At 42.0% G+C, this 22,073-nt stretch overlaps 1 protein-coding gene across 1 annotated transcript in view; it reads right to left on the bottom strand.

Moving 5' to 3' along the window:
- Positions 1-22,073, bottom strand: part of TGFBR2 (transforming growth factor beta receptor 2) — a 75,970-nt gene that overhangs the window by 20,325 nt on the left and 33,572 nt on the right. Inside the window, exons 2-3 of the mRNA XM_090046465.1 lie at positions 16,667-16,838; positions 14,682-14,872 (exon numbers count right to left, since the gene is read on the bottom strand). Coding sequence (XP_089902591.1) covers positions 14,682-14,872; positions 16,667-16,838 — 363 coding nt within the window. The remainder of the gene's footprint in view (positions 1-14,681; positions 14,873-16,666; positions 16,839-22,073) is intronic.

Here is a 22,073-nt window from a genome sequence, read left to right on the forward strand (position 1 = left end):
AAGGGAAAACTTATTGAAAAGTATATTTAGAAACTAACATCCTGCTGTCAGTAAACAACAGTCCCATGCAGCTTATTTTGTGCATTCCATGTTTTCAGGAAACCTACCAGAAAAAAACTTAGGGGTATCATCTAGTAGACTTAACTGAATTATTCACTGAAATGGTTAGTTCTTTGTATTTGGTTGCAAACAGATTTTGCTTCCATCACTGTGCCTGCTATTTGTAATTGCTGGATACATTTATGTATTTAGGTTCATGGCTGATGAACTTATTTAGGTTTATGGCTTCCCCTCACCCCCCAGCATGTATTTAGTATTTGAACTCTGCTATTTCAGCTGTGCCATTAGTCACCTGTGTCACATGAGGTGGTTTCTGCCTAGCCAGAGATAAGAATGCTGAGGACATTTTAGGATACATTTAGCCTTTCCTGTCTTCCTTTGAACAGGAAAAGGCATTATGCTCAGCTATAGACATGGGGCCCAACTTCTAAAATATTGGTTCCTTCCTGACTGAAGGAGAAAATTAGATTTACTGGCTACCTAGCTAGCCGGACTTGCAATTACATGGCAAGGGGTGAGGACTTTCAGAGTAGTCATATACACACTAGATGCGTCTACCCTAATAACACTGTGCAGTAGCATCTTAGTGCAGTTTTTGACAGGCACACTACTGCACAGTGTTATTAGGGTACTGTGCAGTAAGCATCACAAAAAAATTGTGCGCTGGTACTACTGCGCAGTACCTGTAGTTACTGTGCATTTAGTTACTTCATTAAGCAAGTACTAAACTAAATGCACAGCAACTACTGCACATTAATGAACGTGTAGACACGCCTACAGAGTTGCACATGAGAAGACTGTGACTCAGTTTATTCCCAAGTGTATTTGACTCTGTGTCAAGGCTTTCCATCTACCTAGGGGTCTCTTACTTCTGTCCACCATTATAAAATCTGAATGCACTCTTTATTAGTTGGAATTGAAAAAGAAAAGTCTCTAGTGGACTTCATGAAGGTTCTGGATCTTCTCCCTTTAGTTAGCTGTACTTGGGGTATGTAAATATTTTTTTGGGTGGAAAATGATACATGTTGCAGGTATAACTCTGAATATAGAAAAAAATTAGGTAAAGAGCTGAGCATTTTGGCTACTGACTCCCTATATGCCCTCTTATTCCTGGCCTCATGCTGGCACATCCTCTTTGCCAGGGAGTGAGGAAGTGGGAGAGGTAGGCTGGGTAGCATATAGGGTGTTGACTCAAAGTAGGTCCAGCATCTCGGGAATTCTGAACTGAACCAGCAGATCTAAGCCAGAATTGAACCAAAAATCAAAATCAGATAGATTACATGTGTTGGGTATATGTGTGTGTTCTGGGGGTTAAGGAACTTTCCTGACAGATGTATATGTCCACATGCTCAAATATATGTCTGTGAATCAAACCCCACAATTGCTCAAATGAAAGTACCTCTTTTCCTCTGTCCATCATTGTTTATGAAAAAGTGTCAGGAAACAACTAGATAGAATAGCCATTCATTTTTCTTGCCAACATGCTTTGAAATAATTTCCTCCGCTACTTAGTGAATAGGAGAGTAGTAATATGTGTAGACCCATTACTCAGTAACAGCAGTATTTCTCAGGCTTAAAAAAGTACTAGTAAAATAATATAACAATAGTCAATGGTGGCTAAAAGAAAGCTTCCTGTGTGCACAGTACCCTAAGCATAAGTCATCTCCATAGCCCTTGACACTACCTTAAAAATTAGGCAAAATAGTATTCAAGTGCTAGGAGAAATAGAAAGATTTCAGCATCCTGTATTAACAGTAATGAAACTACAGCACTCTTCATTTGCTTAAATACTAAATCTTTGAGGTAGATTATGTGTTTTTGCATACATAAATGGCACCTAAATACTTAGGAATAAAATAACAGGATTGATAAAACTAGGATCTCTGCTATACAGCAGAGAACAGATACACAAGTAGGGGGGACAGGATGAGTATAAGGGACAAGGTATAAGGGACAGCCTTTATTTACAAAGCTGCTTTGTATGACTTGTACGACTGCTCGTATGACTCCCAGTGAGGTTGTCAGTCTATTCAAGGTGGCAAGGGAATGTTCCATACTGTCACAAGTCAGCTTAAACTCACTGGCTGCTCTTGAAAAAATACAACTTGCTCAGCTACAAAAAGATCTTGAAAGTGTATCCTGCACAAAGAAATATTTGTAACCTTGAGATCAGGGTCTTGGTCCTGCTCCAGGTGTTTTGCCCTGTTCCCTCTGCACAAGGCAGCCCTTAGACCTGACTGCAGGACAACAATTCAGGTTTGTGGTTTCCAAGCTTGGTTTCATTCCACATTGGAACGAAACTGAAACCTTTTAAATATTTTTCATGAAAATGGAACTGCAGCAAAAGGTCTGGCTTTTGGATTGAAACCTGAGCTTTTTTTGACTTGGCAACAAGCGTCTGTGTATCCCTTTGATAGTCAGGGACTGGCCTGGGAGGGGGAAGACCAGGTTCAAAGCCATGCTCCCATTTAAGAGTAGAATTTTTCATTACAGTTTAGGGTCTTGACCCTGGCCTCCCCAAACTGCCAGGGACCAAAGCCCCAGGGGATAACATTCAAGAGACCCTCCTTACTCTTGCTCTCTTCTTCCCCTTCAAGCAGATTAACAGGCCTCTGTAAATTATTTCAAGTCAGTGCAATAGCATTGAAAATGTTCAGATTAACATGGCTGATTTGACTCCTTACAGATTCAGTCTACATAGATGACCACTCAGTTGGTGCAGAACTACTGAAGTGGCTCCTATTTGTTCTGTGCTTTTGGTCACGAGTTGGTCATGAATCCTTTACTTTTTTCGACCAAGAAATATTGATTCAAAACAGAAACTCTTCACAGCAGTTGATGGGGACATATTTCTTAACTCAATATTTTTTTTTGAAAAAAAATATTTTTAAAAGGTTGTCAAAACATTTTGTTGTAACGTTATCAAAATGAAAAATTTTGGCATGCTAGATTGAAACAACAACTGTGTTTCAAAGTTTAAGATTATTGTGCTATGGGAAAATAAATGAAAAGAAAAAGATGGAACTTGAAAAGAAATTTTGAAAAGAAGGTATTGAAAACCTGAAGGTGATCCTTCTAACAATACTTCCATGATTTTTGGCTTGGAGATCTTCGACATTTTAGTGTTTTATCATTGTGATGTATTAAGAAGGAAAATAAAGCAGGAAAAATAAATAAGAAAAGGGACAGGAAAATAGTTGTCTGCCCAGGTCTATATTGGCAAAGTGTATGCACAGAACCATAGGAAAAATACACCTGGAAGGGACCTCCAGAAGTCATTTAGTCCAATCTCCTCCTCAAGGCAGGATTTCCCTATCTAAACCATCCCAGCCAAACATGCTCTTAAAAGCTTTCCACAACCTCCCTAGGTAATGCTTAATACCCATACAATTAGGAAGCCCTTCTAATATTCAACTTAAAGTCTTCCCTGTTGAAGTTTAAGATTGGTACTTTTGATTCTGTCCCTGTGGACACAGAGAATAGTCAGTCACCATTCTCTGTTAGACACGGAGCTATTGGTGGCTACTCTTTGAACACGATGATAATTAAACCAGTTATGCACCTACCTTATAATAGTTCCATCTACACCGCATTCCCTTAGCTTACTTACAAGAAATGGCATAGGAGACAGTATCACAAATAGACTAAATGCTAACGATGATCTACCAATGCCATCAAGTGTAAGGATGGGGATTTTGACTGGGGTGTGCCAATACTCCAAGTTAAAGCCAGAAGTTCCTGTCTAGAGGGTCCTGCCCCTCCACTCAGGGTCAGACCGATCACCATGTTTGGGGTCAGGAGGGAATTTTACTTCATGGTCAGACTGGTATGGAGTGTGGGGGTTTCTGCCTCTCTCTGTAGTGGGAGATGTGGCTCTCTACTTGGGATCTCTTGAGTGTATAAGCAGGATACCAGCTGCCACATAGCAGGTTATGTCTTGTGTCATGTCTTGGGTTGTGTCAGGGTTGATGGCAGTGTTATTATGTTTAGATTATGGATGTGTATGGGATGGTTTGGATAGGGATGATCCTGCCTCAGGCTGAGGGTTGGATTAGATGATCTGTGAAGGTTGCTTTGAACCCTGCTTCTCTCTTACGATTTCTATGATAAGCCACCAAATTCCATTCAGTGATGTCTGCAGTTGAAAGAATTTTTCTTTCCTACTAAAGGAAATGCTGTTGAGATCAGGGGTGTAGGTTGTAGCCGTGTTGGTCCAAGGATGTAGACAGAGACAGGTTCTTTGGGTAAATCCGGTATCTGTTATTAGACCAACTCAAATAGTTGGAAAAATTCTTCTTGGCAAGCTTTCAGACACAAACACCCTTTGTCAGGTTGAGGAAACATCTGCAGATGTAAATTGAGGTGGATACTAGGTGGAGACAGGTTGTGGGGAGGGAGGAATGAATGTAGCTGTAGTCAAAGGATGAGAGACAGGGAGGCAGGGGGAGAGGGAATGAGAATAGCCACTAAAAAGTGGAGCTTTTTTTTTTTTACCAGCTATTCTCATTCCCTGTCTCACTCCACCCTCCATACTTTGACTACAGCTACATTCATTCCTTATCCCTTCCCCCATTCCCCTCCACACCTGTCTCTCACCTACTACCCACCTCATTTACATTTTAACTGACTGCCTTTCTTGCATACATACTTGCCTCTGGCTGCTTTACCACTCTGTCAAGGAACAGCACAGACCATCTGTAGATGCTTCCTCAGCCTGATGAAGGGTGTTTGTGCCCGAAATCTTGCTAAGAAGAATTTTTCCAACTATTTGATCTAATAAAATATATTGGATTTACTCAAAGAACCTTGTCTGCCTACTGTTGAGATCAATAATTTGTAACTCACCCAGAACATCTCTTTTGGTACAGGGACAGCAGTGCATTATCAAGGTCTCCTCATGCCTGAGTAAAGGGAGTGCTTGTAGTCTAATTGGTAGTAAAGGGCTAGGAATGGAAAAAATGTTGTCCAGCCACTTTCTAAAGCAGGGGGTGGCAATTTTTCTCTGGTGCAGGCCACTGCTGAGAACCTGGCCCAGGCCCCGGGCAGCAAGTTGCCATCCTGTGGAACAGCCAGCTGCCTGTGCTTACCCTCACTGATCCTATCCCCTCTGCAGATGCAGAGGCTGTGCAGCAGAGGGACGAGGTGACACAGTGCAACTCCATGCCATTGAAGGCCCATGCCAGATTGGACCTCTGTAGGCTAAATCAGACCTCTTTGCGGGACAAATATGCCCCAGAGGATGTACGTGGCCAAACCCTACTCTAAAGCACCACAGCTCAGACTCCAAAACCTTACTAAGCTTGTCAAAGTGAGAGGATACTTGTCCTCTTGACCTGGTTTATTCACCACTCTCAATGCTTTTCTGTCCAGGATTTCATTATACAACTGATAAATTATCTGCTATAAGCAAGTTTCCATTTTCCAACTGATTGCCAAATATTCTATTTCATGCTCAGGAGCATTAAGAAACTCTTGAATTCTTAGACAGAATAGTTTGTCTGTTCCTTTGTTCATTCCTGGCAGCAGCACATCAATCCTGAATATGCTGACCTAGCATCCATCTGTTTAGAATCTTATCCCTGATATCACCTCCCATTTCTCTCCTCCATTTTGCACGCTCCATCTCACTCTGTATGTATGTGCATCTGCCTGTGACCCTGATGTTCACAACAGAGATTTCTTACACATTTATTTGAAAATTAATATACTTTTACTCATCCTGCTTTGCCTAGATCCTGTTATGAATGCCTTGGTTGCATGACACAATGCAGGTTTTATAGGCTAATTCCCCCCTCTCTAGCTTCAATATGTTCCACCAGATGCCACACATTAACCGCTATTTTTATTCGCAGCCCTAGTTTCACCCCACCAAACTTTCCCAAAATATTGTATTGCCAGTGTTGGTTACAGTTTGTTTCTGTCTGTAATTATTAAAGTCTCTTTCATGACAGCCTGATAAATGCTTGGCCATATTTCCACATTTATTAAGCTTTCAAGTGATGCAAATTACAACAAATATGCCAAGCGGGACCTTAAGTTATGTGCCTCATCTGATTTGACCAAAATCTGCAGCTGCGCACTGCCTGGTTATTTTTCCGAAGAGAAAACAATGGTTTTAGATAAAAACAGAACAAAACACAATCCTCTTTCCTTCTGTTCCCTCCTCTCATTCAGGCTTCCTTCCCAACCCACTAAGTGATTCAGACACTCCATGTTATGGAGGATTTTCTGTGATTACATACAGCTGTAGGCCTTGGGTGGGTCTGCATTGCTGCAAATGCCTGAGAGAAAACATTGAGAACAATGCCAATGCACGAGCAGCAAGAGGCTCTGTGTGTCATTATCCAGTGCAACTGCCCTCTTTTATGGTGAAGTTTGAGTACAGTTGCTTTCCAAGTAAGCTAAATGAATAATGGGAAAATAGATTAATGAAACTATTGGTTAAGTTTTACTTAGGATGTAGGTTGGCAGTTACATCTCTTTGTTGTTCACTGAACATCTGGATGACTGGTCAAACATATGATTGTGGAAGGACTGTTGCTTATCTGAATGCAGGGATTCACGGATTGAATGAGTATATTTACACAGTCATGCTCACATGACCAACTAATTTTAAAGCCAGAGTACACCTATTTAGCTAAATACAGTCATTGGCATTTTTATTTCATCAAGAGAAAGGAAAGCAAGGATCAGGGGATGGGGGGTGGGGGAAGAAAGAGAGGACATTTAATGCTTTAGAGACTAAGGCTGTGTACCTATATGAGGGTTAAGACAGTCAAAAATCCCGAGGCTGAATCAATTCAGTCTTTGCAAGTTAGTCTAAACTGCAGCAATTACACTGAGAAAAAACTGTACACACATTCACTTTTCATTCGGGAAATACAGCTACATGCCTGCAGTGGCACAGGCCAGAAGCTGGGAGACACTAGAGCATGGCTCTCTGGAAGATAGTCAGGTCAGGCTGTGTGTTTCCTTCTTTTTCTTGCTACCTCTGAGGTCTCTGGGATTTGCAGTCCAGAACCACAACAGCAAGACTCTCCAGAGTTGCACATTACTTCCTCTTCCTGCTTTCAAGTGCCTCTGGGATTTGTTGTCCACAGTGACAGCCAGCACTAAGTTTAGCAGCAAGGAAGCTCTGGACTCAGAGGAAGGTCAGTTTAACCCCCATCACTGGGCCCAGACCCCAGCCAGGGTTTGCCTTGGGAGGCCAGTCTCTGCCTTCCTCCTCCCCTCTCCCCCAACTCTTCTCTGCTGGAACAGAAACCCTAGCCCAGGACTAGAAAGCACGCTAGGATGCTGAAGGACTGTGATTTAACTTAAACCAGGAAGGGGTCTGAGACAGAAGTTTCATAAACCAGTTTGACCCAAATCACTTAAGTCTGATACTACATTCAACCAGGTTTATCTTAAACCAGTTTCAGCCATTTTCAAACTGGTTTAGGTGCACTGAGCTTGTGTTCTGTTAGAGCTTTAAATCAGTTTCTGATTAAGTTGGTTTATGTGTAACTTCTGTCCCCAGCCCAGAGGACATTAGGGGGAGGTTAACTCAGTTCAAAATGGTTGCCCAATATCAGATTAGCCAGGATTCAGGAAATGGGGGGATTGGAGGGGCTAGCAAGGGGGTTGGGGGTCCAGCAGGCTGGAGGGGATTGGGAATCCACTAGGGGATAAGGGGAGGTGCGACCCATGAAGGGTGAAGTTCATTGGCGATGCATAGGGGGTGCATGTGGGTGCACGTGCATCCCCTAAGATTGGCAGTGCACCTCCGTGAAAAGTGCTGCTGTTGCTGCCAGCAGCACCTGTGGGCAGTCACTGCTCACCATCCCCCTGCCTCCGCCACCAACACCCACACAGTCCTTGATCACTGCTGGCTGCCACCACTGCTACCAGTAGCATCTGCAGGTGGTCGCTGACCACCGGTCGATCGATGCTCGCCACCCCCTTCACCACTGATACTGCTGTGGTGACCTGCAGAAGCTTCCTGCTCGGCCTTCCCCCGCTGACGACACGGCTGTGGTTGCCTGTGGGAGTTCCCCATTGCCATGCCCCCATCACCAACACCACTGTTGCTGCCTGCAGGTGGTTGCCGTGCCCCCCCAGCCTTGGGGACACATGTCGTTCATGGTGGAGGGGGAGGCATGACCCTTAGGTGGGGTGGGGGGACAGGAATGACCTACAGGTGGTGGGGGGACAAGGGTAACCCATGAGAGGTTGGGTGTAGGCAAGATCCATGGGGTTTTGCTGGGGTCTAGGAGTGTCTGGTAGGATCAGGGTGGCTCACAGGGTCTATGGGAGGCCTTGGGGGAATCAGGGGCTACTTTTAGCTTCCTGACCTACACTAGCAAACCTACACTCCCATCTATCCCACCAAGACCTACTTGCTCAGTTCTGGCTGCAGCAAATGCTAATAAAAGTGGCTGTACCCAGAGCAGCTTGTGGGAAGGGGGTTGAGAGGGCTGGCTGGTTTTGACATGGGGTGGAGGGGGAGAGCAAGGGGGTTGGAGGCCAAAAAATAGCTTGGTGTATGTGTGTGTGGGGGAAGGGAGTAAAGGGGGTAAAAAGAACAGCCCTAGTGCTGGAGCCAGTGACTGGGTTTTTCCAGCCCCAGGCTTGAGCACGTAAAGTAGACAGGACTTCCACGCATGGTTTTGACCTAAATCAAATGAGTCTGATACTACATAGATCTAGGTTTATCTTAAACTGGGTTCTGCAGTTTTATACTGGTTTGTGTGCTTGGAACTTCTGTACAGTTACAGATGTAGACTGATTGCTGGTCACTGAGACTGGGCCTTTAAGTGTAAGGTCAGCTAAATTTAAATTGGGCTGCCATTTTAAACCTGATTTAACTTCCCCAAATGTCCATACTTAGCCTAAAAGACAGAATATCAGAGGCTTAGGGAATTTTAAATTATTTTCATTAAGTCCTTGTATACACTGTGGGAGACAGCACATTTTTCAGGCATGCATTCTCTTTATATACCTTAGGTCAGTCAAATCAGAAAACAAACGTTACCATGTCATCCAAGTGAACAAATCACACAAAACAGATAATCACAGTATTCACTACTCAGAGATAATCTACTGGCTGTAATTTATTCAGACAAATGAATCAAGAAACAGCTACAAATTAATGAACAAGTTTGGGGAAATGTTGATCAATTCAAAGATCATTAGAGGCAGAAGTAAAGGAAAAAAACTCAAATTATCCTAAAATACTGCTCATTAACAAATAATTTGGCCAGTTCTAATACTGAAGTTGGAAGTCTGTTTCAAAGCAATTGCTCAGATGACTCAGTCTGAAAATCAAAGGTCTGAGTTTATGCTTGATTGACACTAAAAGTTTCTTCCATAGTATGACAACACAGGTTTGGTATGACTGAAACAATGATCTAATCTTGTGGCGCACAGTGGAACAAACAGGTTCTACCTGAATATTCCCACTGAAGCCTGAAGCAAGACGGAGAACCTTACAGAAGTTCAGACAGGGCACATGAGGTTTTTTTAGCTGGGCAAGGAAAAGCAGTCATCAAAATGTAAAGCCAAAATGAAATGCACAGAAGAAACTGAGCTAGGAACACAGTTCAAATTGGCGGTCCGTTAGCAGAATTTAGCATTTTTACTCTACGTCAAATCTGAGGCCCATGATAATACCCATACCTAATAAAATGGTAACAAGCAACAGCATGTCACCAAATGCTCTGATTTTTTCAGATGCAGTGTACAATGTCATAGGCATTATTTCATAGGGAACCAAGCTACTGAATCAGAATGAGCCTACAAAGGTGCACAGAATCCTTCTGAGGGACTCCAGACTAGTCTCTAACTTCTTCTGCAGGGGACAGGGAGTGAGAGAGACAGACAGAGAGACAGAGACAGAAAAAGAGGGAAAGAGAAACAGAGATCAGTCATCTCATGGGGAAGAGAAGTTAAGTACAACGTTTTGGGGGAGAAGGGAAGAGAATTCTCTGCAGGATGAGCTCCTACTGCAAGAAAACACGGATGAAACAATGCACTAGATAACCCTCAAGGCTCTTTTAAGACTAAATATCCATCAGCAATTCTAGTTTAGGGCTCTGATACAACAATATTACATTCTGCCACTTTATAGCATTTGTCATCCAGTTGATGGTGGGGGCCCGGCACAATGAACAAAGAGGAAGGACACCTTTGAAAAGAAGCCTGGGTGAATGAAGTCTGGATTTGTGCAAAACATTAGAGAGACTTTTCAGACAAGTTTAAAATTGTGGGATGGCAAGTGCAAATGTTGCCTAGAAAGATTACAGAATGAGTTATTATGATGTGCAGTGCTATAAGACATAACTAGCGTGTACCAGGATAAAACACTAGTGGCCTAATATGGCTCCTCTTGAGCTCAATAGAAAAACTCCCTCTTCCAGAAGAACAGGACTGCACCCTGGATCCATCATCATCAAAAAGAGTTGGCTAGGAAACAGAAGTTGGGCAGTCTTTTCCAGTGTTTTTGCTCTTTGGGTTTACTTCTGGTAATGCAGAAATTAGTTAAATAAATAATAAAGTAGGTCAAAACAGACTTTTGCTTTTTGAAGACATTTTTCCACCACAACCTTATGGCTCAAAAGAATATGAACTGAATGAACACAGAGCAGACAGCTTCCTAGCGGTTAACCCGCTCCCCCTTGATTCTTTTCCTTCCACTGAGCTGTACAACATTGTTTTGAGTAAGTACACATAAAAAAACAGCCTTCAGACCAACTCTTCAAATATAAATTGGAGTGGAAATGTTCAAAATCAGGGCCAGAAGCACCACGCAGGAGCAGAATTATATGTCTAGTTAGGCACATGTCTGGTTTCAGTGAGTTTTGTTTATTTTACAGATTGGCAAATTGAATACAGTCCACAAAAGAACTAGGTATTTGATCTGGTTTTGCCCACTTCAAATATTTTCAAATCCATGCTTGAGTGAGTCACAGTACCTCCCACTACCCAAAGTCTTTCGATTTTAATGTCTAAATATGGAGCATTATTTAGAGACCAGAGCTAGGAGGCAAGCCCTTTACTATGAGACACAGACAAGGGGCAAAAGATCTAATAAGCCAACTCATTTTCAATATAGAGTCTTTTGCTGTGATTCACTGGGACCTAGGGCACCTATACATGTGATGGCACTCTGCTTCGAGACTGCTGCTGTAATAATTAGCACACTCCAGCAGGCTCTGCATCACATGCATTCAGTGTCCCCATGTTTCAAAATGGCAGTGGGGGCACTTTAACTGAAGCTCGTTGAATGAGCTTTAGTTAAAGCTTCCCCTCTGCCATTCTGAAGCATGGGATGCGGCATACACATGATGCTGCAGGCGCTTTAATTAAAGCACCCCACTCCACCCCAGAGCATGTATATAGTGACTAACCTCTTATGGATACTAGAACCTGCTGCTTCCTCCAATGTTCTGACTCCTGTTTCAGAAACAGATTTTTTTAGGGGAGGAAATAAATCCAGATCATCTTTCAGAACTAGTATGACCATACTTCTGTGCTGAGTATGCAGTTTTCAGCAGCAGGTAAACAGAAGAAATACTGACAGTGAAATATTGTGTTAGCCTGCTCATTTATTATCGATTCCATTACTTTTATTTTTGTGAATAACATTTAAATCAGTTCTATACCATTTCATTCCACTAATTTCAATCAGCTTTGGATCAGCTCTTAGAAGGCTATGCATTACCATGATCTCATGAAAAAGAAATACATGTAAAGGCATAGCAAAATCTGTGCTCTGTTGTACAAGACAAAGCAGTAGGGGAAAAGACAAGAACAATGTACAGAACGGATCTGCATGACAGTCATTCCAATGGCAAAATTATTACAGGCTATTATCTAGTTGTCTGGAGGAGCAGTGGACCAGCTGGCTGTGATGTTCTGCTCAAAGTTAAACACAGACAGGAAACCGCATGTCTGATACTGTAAAAATCGTTTGTCTTCCTGCCACGGCTAACCAGGCAAGCAACCCAAAGGAGCTGTTTTCATTTAAAAAGAAACACTAACCCTCTACAATTAAAAAAAAAAAAGAAAAGGAATGACAAAGTCTCATTTTTTTCTCTTTGGAGTCAATGTTTGTGTTTGTGAATGGACTGGAAATGTTACAAACTGAAAATTTGTGTTGCTTTATTTTTCAGCTGGACTACTCAGAGGCTAGGCATAATGGCAATGAAGTTCTCCCATACTCACAAAAGACTTTACCTAGAGAGAACCTAACAAATCCTAGAGTGTAAAAGAATAAATTAGAGCTAAAAAAAAGGACCAGGTCTATGTTTATACAAAGCCTTCTTTCACACTGATCTAGCAGTGGAAAGAGGAGGCAGTGTAAATTAGATAACGCTGGATTTATGGAATGGTTGCCATAAACATTAACTCAGAAGACACATTTGACATGCCAATTATATTAAGCTATCTAGCAACTATAACATGAGTAATTCAACACCAGATTAGACAACATCCATAAGGGTGTGGCTAGCTTTACTTAGAAAACCTTGACACCTGAGAGATGGTAAAATGGTTGTATCTTTTCACTGGGAACATATTCACTGCAATTAAATCAAGACAGTTTAGACCATGAATCTGCATCCCTTACTGCATAATAATAGTTACTTAAATGACTACATTATTTACATGAGTAAAGATACCAAGTATTGCAGGATTTGGTATACAAGATACTAAGTATTGAAGGATTTGGGTCCTTATTGATTCTTTTCCAGAAATTCAAATACAGTCCTTAATGCATGCATCAGAGGAATACATGCAACATAATTCAGTGTACTGCACACAGCACTCACATGGAGTACACCTGCACAAAGCAAGTCCCAGAAAGCCTCAGGCATGTCTGAAAGAGACTGTGCCCTAGACTTGACAGTCAGTGATGGGAAGCTTGGAGCCTGTTTGTCTAATAAGGGAGAAAATAAATGGGGTATGTGTATGCATGTGCACATGCACACCTTTGCACACAGCGGTAGGTATCACAAACAGTACTCCAGTTCTTTTTTCACATTCAGGAACTAGCACAATATTTACTGGCAATCCTGAAGCAGATTAGGGGTTTGATTCTCTGTTGCCAAGCACCTGGAAGCCTTTTCCATACACAAACCTAAACCAAATGAAACTGGTACAAATCTGCCTTTAGACACTGCTATTTCGGTTTAGGGGGGCTTTATTTAATGTTGGATTAAGCTTGTTCCTACTCAACACAAACCAATTTAAAAATGTGCTTTATTAAAGGCAAAATGTAGCCTTCTGTACTAGTTAAATGTAGATTTTGTACTAGCTTCATTATTTTAACTAGGCTATGGCAGTACGTATTTCTACCATATACAAGTCCTTAGATGTGGCAAGTGACCCTTCAGTAATTTCCATAGTATTATTAGTCTGTTGTGTGGTATAGTGTGTCAGGAGCACCATTCCACGAACATACTGCTTTAGGAATGGCATTTTGACTTTCAAGTCATGTAACTTGTGCTGAGTGCCAGAACTCTTTCAAAGAGGTTAGGGGTTTGAGAGAAGAAAAAAAAAAAGTCATTTGGGAGTGGGAAAGACAGACAGATAGGTGGCATGACTCAGAAGTGACCAAAATATCTCTATGCATCAAGACTTCCCCATCAGAAATAAAAAAATCTCTGGAGGATTCTATTTTGACTGTAAAACAGCCTTGAAATGGGAGCAGTGCAGAACTCAAGTACCCTACATGAGCACCAAGAGAGATGGTGTTTTTAAGATGATAAAGGCAGGACCCATGTGGTGTGGAGATTCAGTAGCACAAGACAATGCCTTGTATGGTGGAGCTCTGGCATGTTTCTTCCTGTCCTCAGGGAAACGTCCTATCGTGATTTACAGATTAAGAAAATATTGTGCTCCTTGAACATGGGGACCGCTAGTATTCAAAGTTCTAGGGACTTTTCCTTTGAAAGAACACACACTTGTGGGAATGACTTTTTGTGGGTTCTTACCTAGCTCTTGTGAAAGGACCACGTGGCACACACCCACCTTTTCTGACCCCTAATCCTCTGCCTGACAACAGCATTTAGTAGAAATCCTTCAAACTCAATAAACAAGCTCCCTTTCCCCCATCAGGTGACATGACACACACTGAAATTTTGGGTTATAAATACCAAACCAATGAGCCTACAAAATTCCCCTTCAAATCTGGAGCAATTTTAAATAGCAAATATGCAAGGAAAAATAATAAAAATGCACACATAGAAAAAAGTGAAATTAATTGAAATTATTAATATTATGAATTACTTAATTCTCTGTGAATTGAGTTATGGACTTACTGGATAGAGTAATGTTTACTAGAAATTCAACCATTTAATTAAGAATGAACTTATGGGCACATTAAAAACATAAAATCTCTTACTGGATGCATTAGATTTGAGCCTGAAGGCACTCAGCTCAAGTATTGGCAGCAAACCTCTGGAAACCCTAAACTCATAATAATATTGAAAGAAACATCTTGACTTTTCTCCTTCTTAGTGGAGGAGATGGGGCATCATGGTCTTCCTCAAGTTGTTCTTTGCTACAGGAAGCCTGAAAGAAAAATTCCATATTTTGCCCAGAAGTAGGAGTGGATAGAAGGGGGAAAAAAAAAACCTTACCATCTGAAAAAATGGGCACATCATTGCATTCTTCCTCTTTGCAGGAGCACATATACATCAATCCTCCTTCTGCTTTCTTTTCTCTCATCGAACATTCTTTTGAGTTGTAGTCTTCTAAATGATAGCCATAGAGTGGCTTTTTGGGATCATGGCATATTGTTTCTAAAGTTACATTTTCATCATTCTGTCTCCTAAAATTTAAAAGAAGAATTACAAACTACAAAGATGACTACTGTATAACAAGAACAGATGAGTTTCACCCAGAAAGTGTCTTAAGAGGAACTTAAGTAGTGTTAAGATTTGATGCTGATTTCCTGCATATGTAGTAAATTTAGCCTTTTCCACAGTGAGGATTTATATGCAGCTGTGCTACTGGACTTCAGGGAGGATGGCTAGGCCAGCACACACTGCTTCTGAAAATCTCACCCCAAATAACTCGAACTAAAGGTAGACTGACTTGCTTTTCATCTCAGAATATTTTTGGTTCAGGATTGAGACAAGGGTTAAGACGTCTTTTTAGCTAAACCTTTTCAGTGGCATCTAGATTTCCCCAGTTCCTATTTCTAGAATCTAATGCATTTTACCTAAGGATAATGGACACTCAGTAGATGGTACGCATAAGTTTGTGATTAGGAGATTCCTTTGCTCTCCTCCCACTCCTGAGCTTTTGGCATCTGCGGTTACAATCCTAGACAGTAAAAAATATGTAGCAAATTATAGAAGGGAAAAGAGTTTCTTGAAGTCTGTGGAATTTTTGGAATTAGCTTTTTTTCTTTTTACATTTAATATCTGCAATGATCATATGATTAAGCATGAGCATGTTTCTTCGAAAGTATGAAACTGGTAGAAAACAGGAATTACAAAACTGACCTATACCTTCTATTTTTTTCCTCTGTGTGTGTGTTTCTTTTTTTGCCTACCTTCCGTGTAAGATGCAAAGTGTGGAATGAGAACTCACAAGCGGGCTTGTCTTTTGAACAATGTTCAGTAAAAAAATCCAGAGAATCTCTCTAACTCCATTATGTTAACTTTGTAGCAGTCAGTAATTAATTACACACGTAATATTCAGGGGTACTACGATTGAATAGAACACTGGACTGTTTCGACGTTTCAAGTGCCTATGTTCATTCACCCTGGACAACCTTTCAAGTGTACAAATATAACAAATTCATCAATGGATTGATTAAGCACACTGTCACATAATTGGTCCTAATTAGACCCCAGAGTTAACATCCATTTAAATATAAATGAATGAAAAAACCCATGACTTCTTGCTTCTACCTCTGTCTGGCTAGGAGCTGAAAGATTTTCATTGCCAATGCTGCCTTAATATGTATACAAAAGGAAGAACCTGATCATTTTCAGACTGGAATGTAAGCTTAGATTCAATAAGCTCTTCAGTAAAGCTTCACAAGTCATTAATTTATACATGTCCAAGCTTTCTTCTGTCCCAGGTAGAGGCCATAGGGTCTCCAAAAAACTACATATAAACAAGAGGTAGTGTATAAAGAATCCTTTCCCCATCCCTTACACAGGAAAAGCACCTCCAATCATACACGGCATGTAAGGCTTTCATGATAGATGTGTATTATCCAAATGACAGGGTTAGTTTCCTGTTTAATGATTGACTTGAAATACAGTTACTCTCCTTCATTCATATAAACTAATACTACCATGAAGTTCTCTCTGAGTCTTAAATCTGTTTCTACTCTCAGAGTGCTGTGGATAGACTCAGTTTGATGGTCTGAGGAAAAAACACGATTCTTTTAACAAGAGCATATAGTTGGAACAGAACTATTTAAAAAAACACATTGCATATCAGAATTTTTGTTAACTTCAAGCACCCTTCAGCCTGCTGAGCAAAGATATGAGTCAGAGGCTAGAGCATACAGCATGTTACGGTGATAGTATTTGAAGTGCATGTTCCAAAAGAAGGTTTGAATATCTTGATAATAAGGGAAAATTCTAAATAGTTAGAAACTTACCATACAGCCACGCAGACTTCACCGTCATTTTCACAGATGGCAGTGATGTTGCAGTTGCTATTGCATTGACCTTTGTTTGAGCAGGTGGTCACCTTAACATCACAGAATCTGCATAGTGCTTTAATTTTATATCCATTGCCTCTACTTACATCCATAGACTGGATAACTTCAACTGGAGGGGGGAGAGAGAAAAATAAAATACCTTAGTTACTGTGGCATATCAGACTTCATTAGAGCTGTAGCAAACTAGTAAACTTCCTCTATAGTTAAGGACACATCCAGTTTACCTAAATGGAAAATTCTCTTTAACAACCTGCCAGGTGCCATTGGTGTTCTGTAAAAGCATCATTCAAAGTGCTAATTTCCCTCAGTTCCCTTTCACCGCAGTGTTAACCAGGTTATTATTAATATTATTATTAATAACCAGAAAATTATTTCTACCCTACCTAAAAGTACCATACTATAACAGTTGCCTCATTCTATTTTTAATATGGAGGTACAGTCCCTGGTAAGTTATATTCCCAACATACAAGAAGTTGCAACTTGTTCTGAGTAGTCTGGCAACCCAGGATAGCACAAAGTATCAGATTCTGGGAAAACTGGGGGATGTGGGTGGCAACCATAATATTTGTCTGAATGTACACCATGGGTAGGGACAGCAGTTACGTGTAAACTGGCTGAAGTGATCAGAATTTGGTTTAAACCTGTAATAGAATAGAACCTCAGTGCACATAATCCAGTTTCAAAATGGCTGAAACTGGTTTAAGATAAACCTGGTTGAATGTAGCATCAGACTTAACTGATTTGGGTCAAACTAGTTTATGAAACTACTGTCCCAGACCCCTTCCTGGTTCAAGTTAAATCAGAGTCCCCCAGCATCCCAGCATGCTTTCCAGCTCTGGACTGGGTTGTGCTGTCTACTCCAGAGAGCAGAGCTGGCCCTGCCCCTCTGCTTCCCAGCTGGAGCAGTGAGGGCTAGCTGACAAAGGGGTGAGGGGGGTGGGGGCAAGCCTGGCTGGGATTCAGCCCAGTCTATGCCCCCCGCTCCCCTCTGGCAAACCACACCTGGGAGGTGGAGGGAAGCTAAACACCTGTTCCCCCATTCAAACTTACTGCTGGCTGAAACTGTGGACTACAAATCCCAGAGGGACCTGGAAGCAGGAAGAGGCAGTGATGAACAACCCTGCAAAGTCCCGCTGCTGTAATTCTGGACTGCAAATCCCAGAGACCCTGGGGGCAGCAGGAATAGGAAGTGAATACACAGCCAGAGAGCCATGCTCTAGTGTCCCCTCACCCTCTCTGGCTTCTGGCTGGAGCCACTGCAGGCATGTAGGTGGATTCCTGAATCAATGCTCGCTTCTGTTTCAATTTAATTTGTGCAATTTAGACTAACCTGCAAAGACTGAATTGATTCAGTCTTGGACTTTTTGACTGCCTGTACCTAGCCCATGAGCTTACTCTGCCATGAACGCTGCCCATAACTGGACTCTTGGTCACATAACAAATTTGTAGGTCAAGGTAAGTGGTGCTTTAAACTGGTACCAACTGAAAGGTATGGGTTGAAACTCAAACTAGTAATACAGTGGGGCTCTAGTAATACAGTGGGGCTGTGGCAACTTATGCAGCTAATCCCATCGCTATGTGCTGCTCAAATGTTATGGTGCAGCATGGTTGCTCTCACTGGAGGGGCTAACTTTGAGTATAAGTGATTTGTACCATACTGCAGTGAAGATATAACCTGTAGACATCTATGTTCCAACTGACCCATGGACTGGCCTTTTGGCTAGTGTTTCTTTACATAGTTATTGATAGCACAGAAGCAATTACTTGATTTCTAGATGCTTCACAAAGGTCTTCGCCTTTTGTTTACTTCAGTCTGGTAGTAATAAAGGGATGAGCTATCTTTCCCTCTATGTATAACATTCAGGAAACATTTTTAAATGTTATTTTTAAATCCCATCATGATTGTAAAGAACAGAAAATGCCAATGCATAGATTTTTTAAAAGCTAAAATTAACATGGAAGTAAAAGGAAGTAGACTTTGAATACAATGGTTTAGATACAATTTAATTGGTAGGTTTCCATAAAATTGCATGAAATCAATTTAAAGACAATCTATTTATTATTAACACTTTTGTTGCAGCCACTTGCATGTTAAAACTATATTCATTTGGCATTCTAGGGCCACACGTTATTACTTAATATTAGAGGGAATCAGGGTGTCATAATTCCCCCACTCTTCTCCATTAGGGCTAGGGATAGATATTACACACAAACTGGTTTAAGTGATCAGAAACTGGTTTAAACCTGTAACAGAGAAGATGTTCAGTGCACATAAGCCAGTGAAAACGGCTGAAACTGGTTTGAGATAAACCTGGTTGAATGTAGTATCAGACTTAACTGGTTTGTCTCAAACTGGTTTGACTCAAACTGGTTTAAGCAATGTCTGTCCCAGAGTTCAGAGAAGAGCCACGCACATGATCAGAGGTCAGGAAAACAGACCTTACGACAACAGGCTGAGAGCCATGGGGCTCTTTAGCCTGGAAAAGCACAGGCTCAGGGGCAATCTGATGGCCACCTACAAGTTTATCAGGAGTGACCACCAGGATCTGGGGGAATGTTTGTTCACCAGAGCACCCCAAGGGATGACGAGGTTGAACAGTCTTAAACTACTGTGAGACTGTTTCAGGCTGGACATAAGGAAGAATTTTTTTACTGTCCAGGCCCCCGAGGTCTGGAACAGCCTGCCACTGGAAGTGGTTCAAGGACCTCCTCTAAACACCTTCAAGAGAAAATTGGATGCTTATCTTGCTGGGATCCTATGATCCCAGCTGACTTCCTGCCCTTTGGGTGGGGGGGCTGGACTCAATCCCAGCTGACTTCCTGCCCTTTGGGTGGGGCTGGACTCAATGATCTTCCAAGGTCCCTTCTAGCCCTAATGTCTATGAAATCTATGACTTCTTGCTGGTTTAAGATAAACCAGACACGCCAGCATCCTGGCATGCTCTTTGGGCTCGCTAGGACTCTCTGCTTCACAGCAGGGCTGGCCCCTTCCCCCTGCTCCCTGGGTAGAGCTCCTCTGGCACAGACTTGCAGACACAGGAGGGTCTGCTGGCTTCCCTGTGCCCCCTTTCTCCCCCCTCCCCTTTTACCACTTGCTGCTTAAGCAGGGATCCCTTCCTCCCCTCTCCCACAGCATGGACCATAGTCAGCATGTGGTATGCTAGTGCTATATAAGGTTCTGGCAGAGACTGCAGACACAGCAGGGTCTGCTGGATTCCCCCTACCCTACCCCCCCCCCCCCACCTGCTGAAGCAGGAATCCCTCCCATCTCCTACAGCACAGACCCCAGCCACATGGACCCAAGGCATGTGATGTCCTAGCTAATGCTAAGAGGTGCCTATGTGTGTGTGTCTCCAATTTCACTGGGACAGGCAGGCAGATAGAGTGGGGCTTTTGGAGCTAATTAACAGGTTGTCCTGGTAAGCTCGTTAAGAAGAGTTTGAAGTAATGGAAGAGAGGCTACTGTTTTGCTAATTATGTGATAAATACTCTAATCAGCTCCAGGCTACCTTGCTCCCCTGTCAGTTTGCTGCAGACAGTCCAACAAGCAGGAAGGGAATTTGAAAAGCTCCGTATCATCAACAGATGCATGCACTGCACCCCCTTCCCCTCCCCCCACCTTGCCTCAGAGTGCTAGCAAGAGTTTGGGGATTTACAACTCTCCCACCCCTTGCACAGCCAGCAGGGAAAAGCCAGGGATAGTGCATGCAAATCTCCCTGATGACTGAGAGTCTTGCCGGGGCCTGGCCAAACCCCCCTCAGCTCCACACTGTGCAAGGGAAGGAAGGACTGCTTCTGTGCCCCCTGGCTTCTAGCCTGAGCCACTGCAGGCACTGCCTGAATTTTCTCAATCCAGAGAGATTGTCTGTATGGTTGGAAACCAGTTCACCCTAGCCAGGTTAGACTAACCTGCAAAGGTTGAATCAATTAAGGCTCAGGCGTTTTGACTGTCTGTCCCTAGCCTAGCAGTGCAATCTAGTTTTCTTTCTAGAACTTTCCTATTTTACTATCAGGAGTGCGTTACTATAGGAATTAAATACACATGCTTTTCTTCAAACGGAAAAAGTTCTTATGATAAATTATTGATAGGAACTTTGCACCACTGTAAAGGAGATACAGAGAAGAGGTGCCTTCATTTCTTTCTTTCTCCTTCAGCCAAGCAACACCTCTTCCTTTTCTTTCTTAGAACACAGTGGTCCTGATATTACTGCAATTAAAACAATCAGCAAAACTTTCACCAATTTTGAGTGGTTCAGGAGAAGTTTCTATGTTCTGAGGAAGGACAGAATGAGCTCACTGGAAGTTTTCGTTACGGTGGAGCATCCTGGCAAAACATTACAAGCTGACTGGATTTTAGGCCTGAGGTGAACACTCTTACAAATGTATTTGTGTTGCAATAATTCCCAAAAGGATTGAAGTCATATCAAACTAGATGCTGAACAAACACAAAGAGGGGGATGCAAGCACTTCATAATCAAATGTATTATAAGAGGTCTAGTAATTAATTAATCATTGAAAATTATCTGCTTTACATGTAATGGTGCCTCTACTTTAACAAATACTTAAGATACATTATTAGCACCATTCATCATCCCACTTGCAGTAGCACTTAGAAGTCCAAACAAGTTCAGCAATACCCCAATGCATTACATATATTGTAGTAAGAGTTTATCCTTGATGCTAGAACCAGACATTAGAACCCTGTTGTACCTAGATGGGACAGACCCAGGATGCGTGAACAGAGATATTATTATCCACATTTTACCGAAGGGAAGACTGAGGTCTACGAAATAAGTGGCTTGCTCAAGGTTAGAGGAAGTCAGTGGCAGAAGGTAGAATAGAACCTATAACTCCTGACACCCAGTATAGAGTCTTAACAGCCTGAGCACACTTCTTTGTTTGCTATGTAATGAGCAACAATTTCAGTTTGTATTTCAACACTCATCATTAGGACAGCATTAGCTAAAGGCATAACTTGAGTGTTCCCCAAAAACTGACTTCTGTTCTCATGGAGAACCAGGCATGGCTATTGCTTGCATACTGCTAATCCCAAACTAGTTAACACAGCAATACCAGGAAGCCCTTAGACAAGACTTTGCCAAACACGCTGTGTTTGTTGACAGACTGAGCCAGATTCAGTGTTGGCCCTGATTACACCAGCTTCTGCCAAGACTCACCAACTATAAGAAATCCTTGATAGTATATTTGGACTCGCTCCAAGATGAAACCTCCATTTCAGGCAACCAGATTAAAAAAATTAGCTCATGCTGGGAAGCAGCCCAGTTTAACATAAAATCCATGCAAAAGCCCACAAACATTGGGAGTTGTAGAGTCAGCAGAAAGT

Source organism: Crocodylus siamensis, chromosome 5 (assembly GCF_052110815.1).
Source record: "Crocodylus siamensis isolate JL-2025a chromosome 5, ASM5211081v1, whole genome shotgun sequence".
In the NCBI taxonomy this organism is placed as follows: domain Eukaryota; kingdom Metazoa; phylum Chordata; order Crocodylia; family Crocodylidae; genus Crocodylus; species Crocodylus siamensis.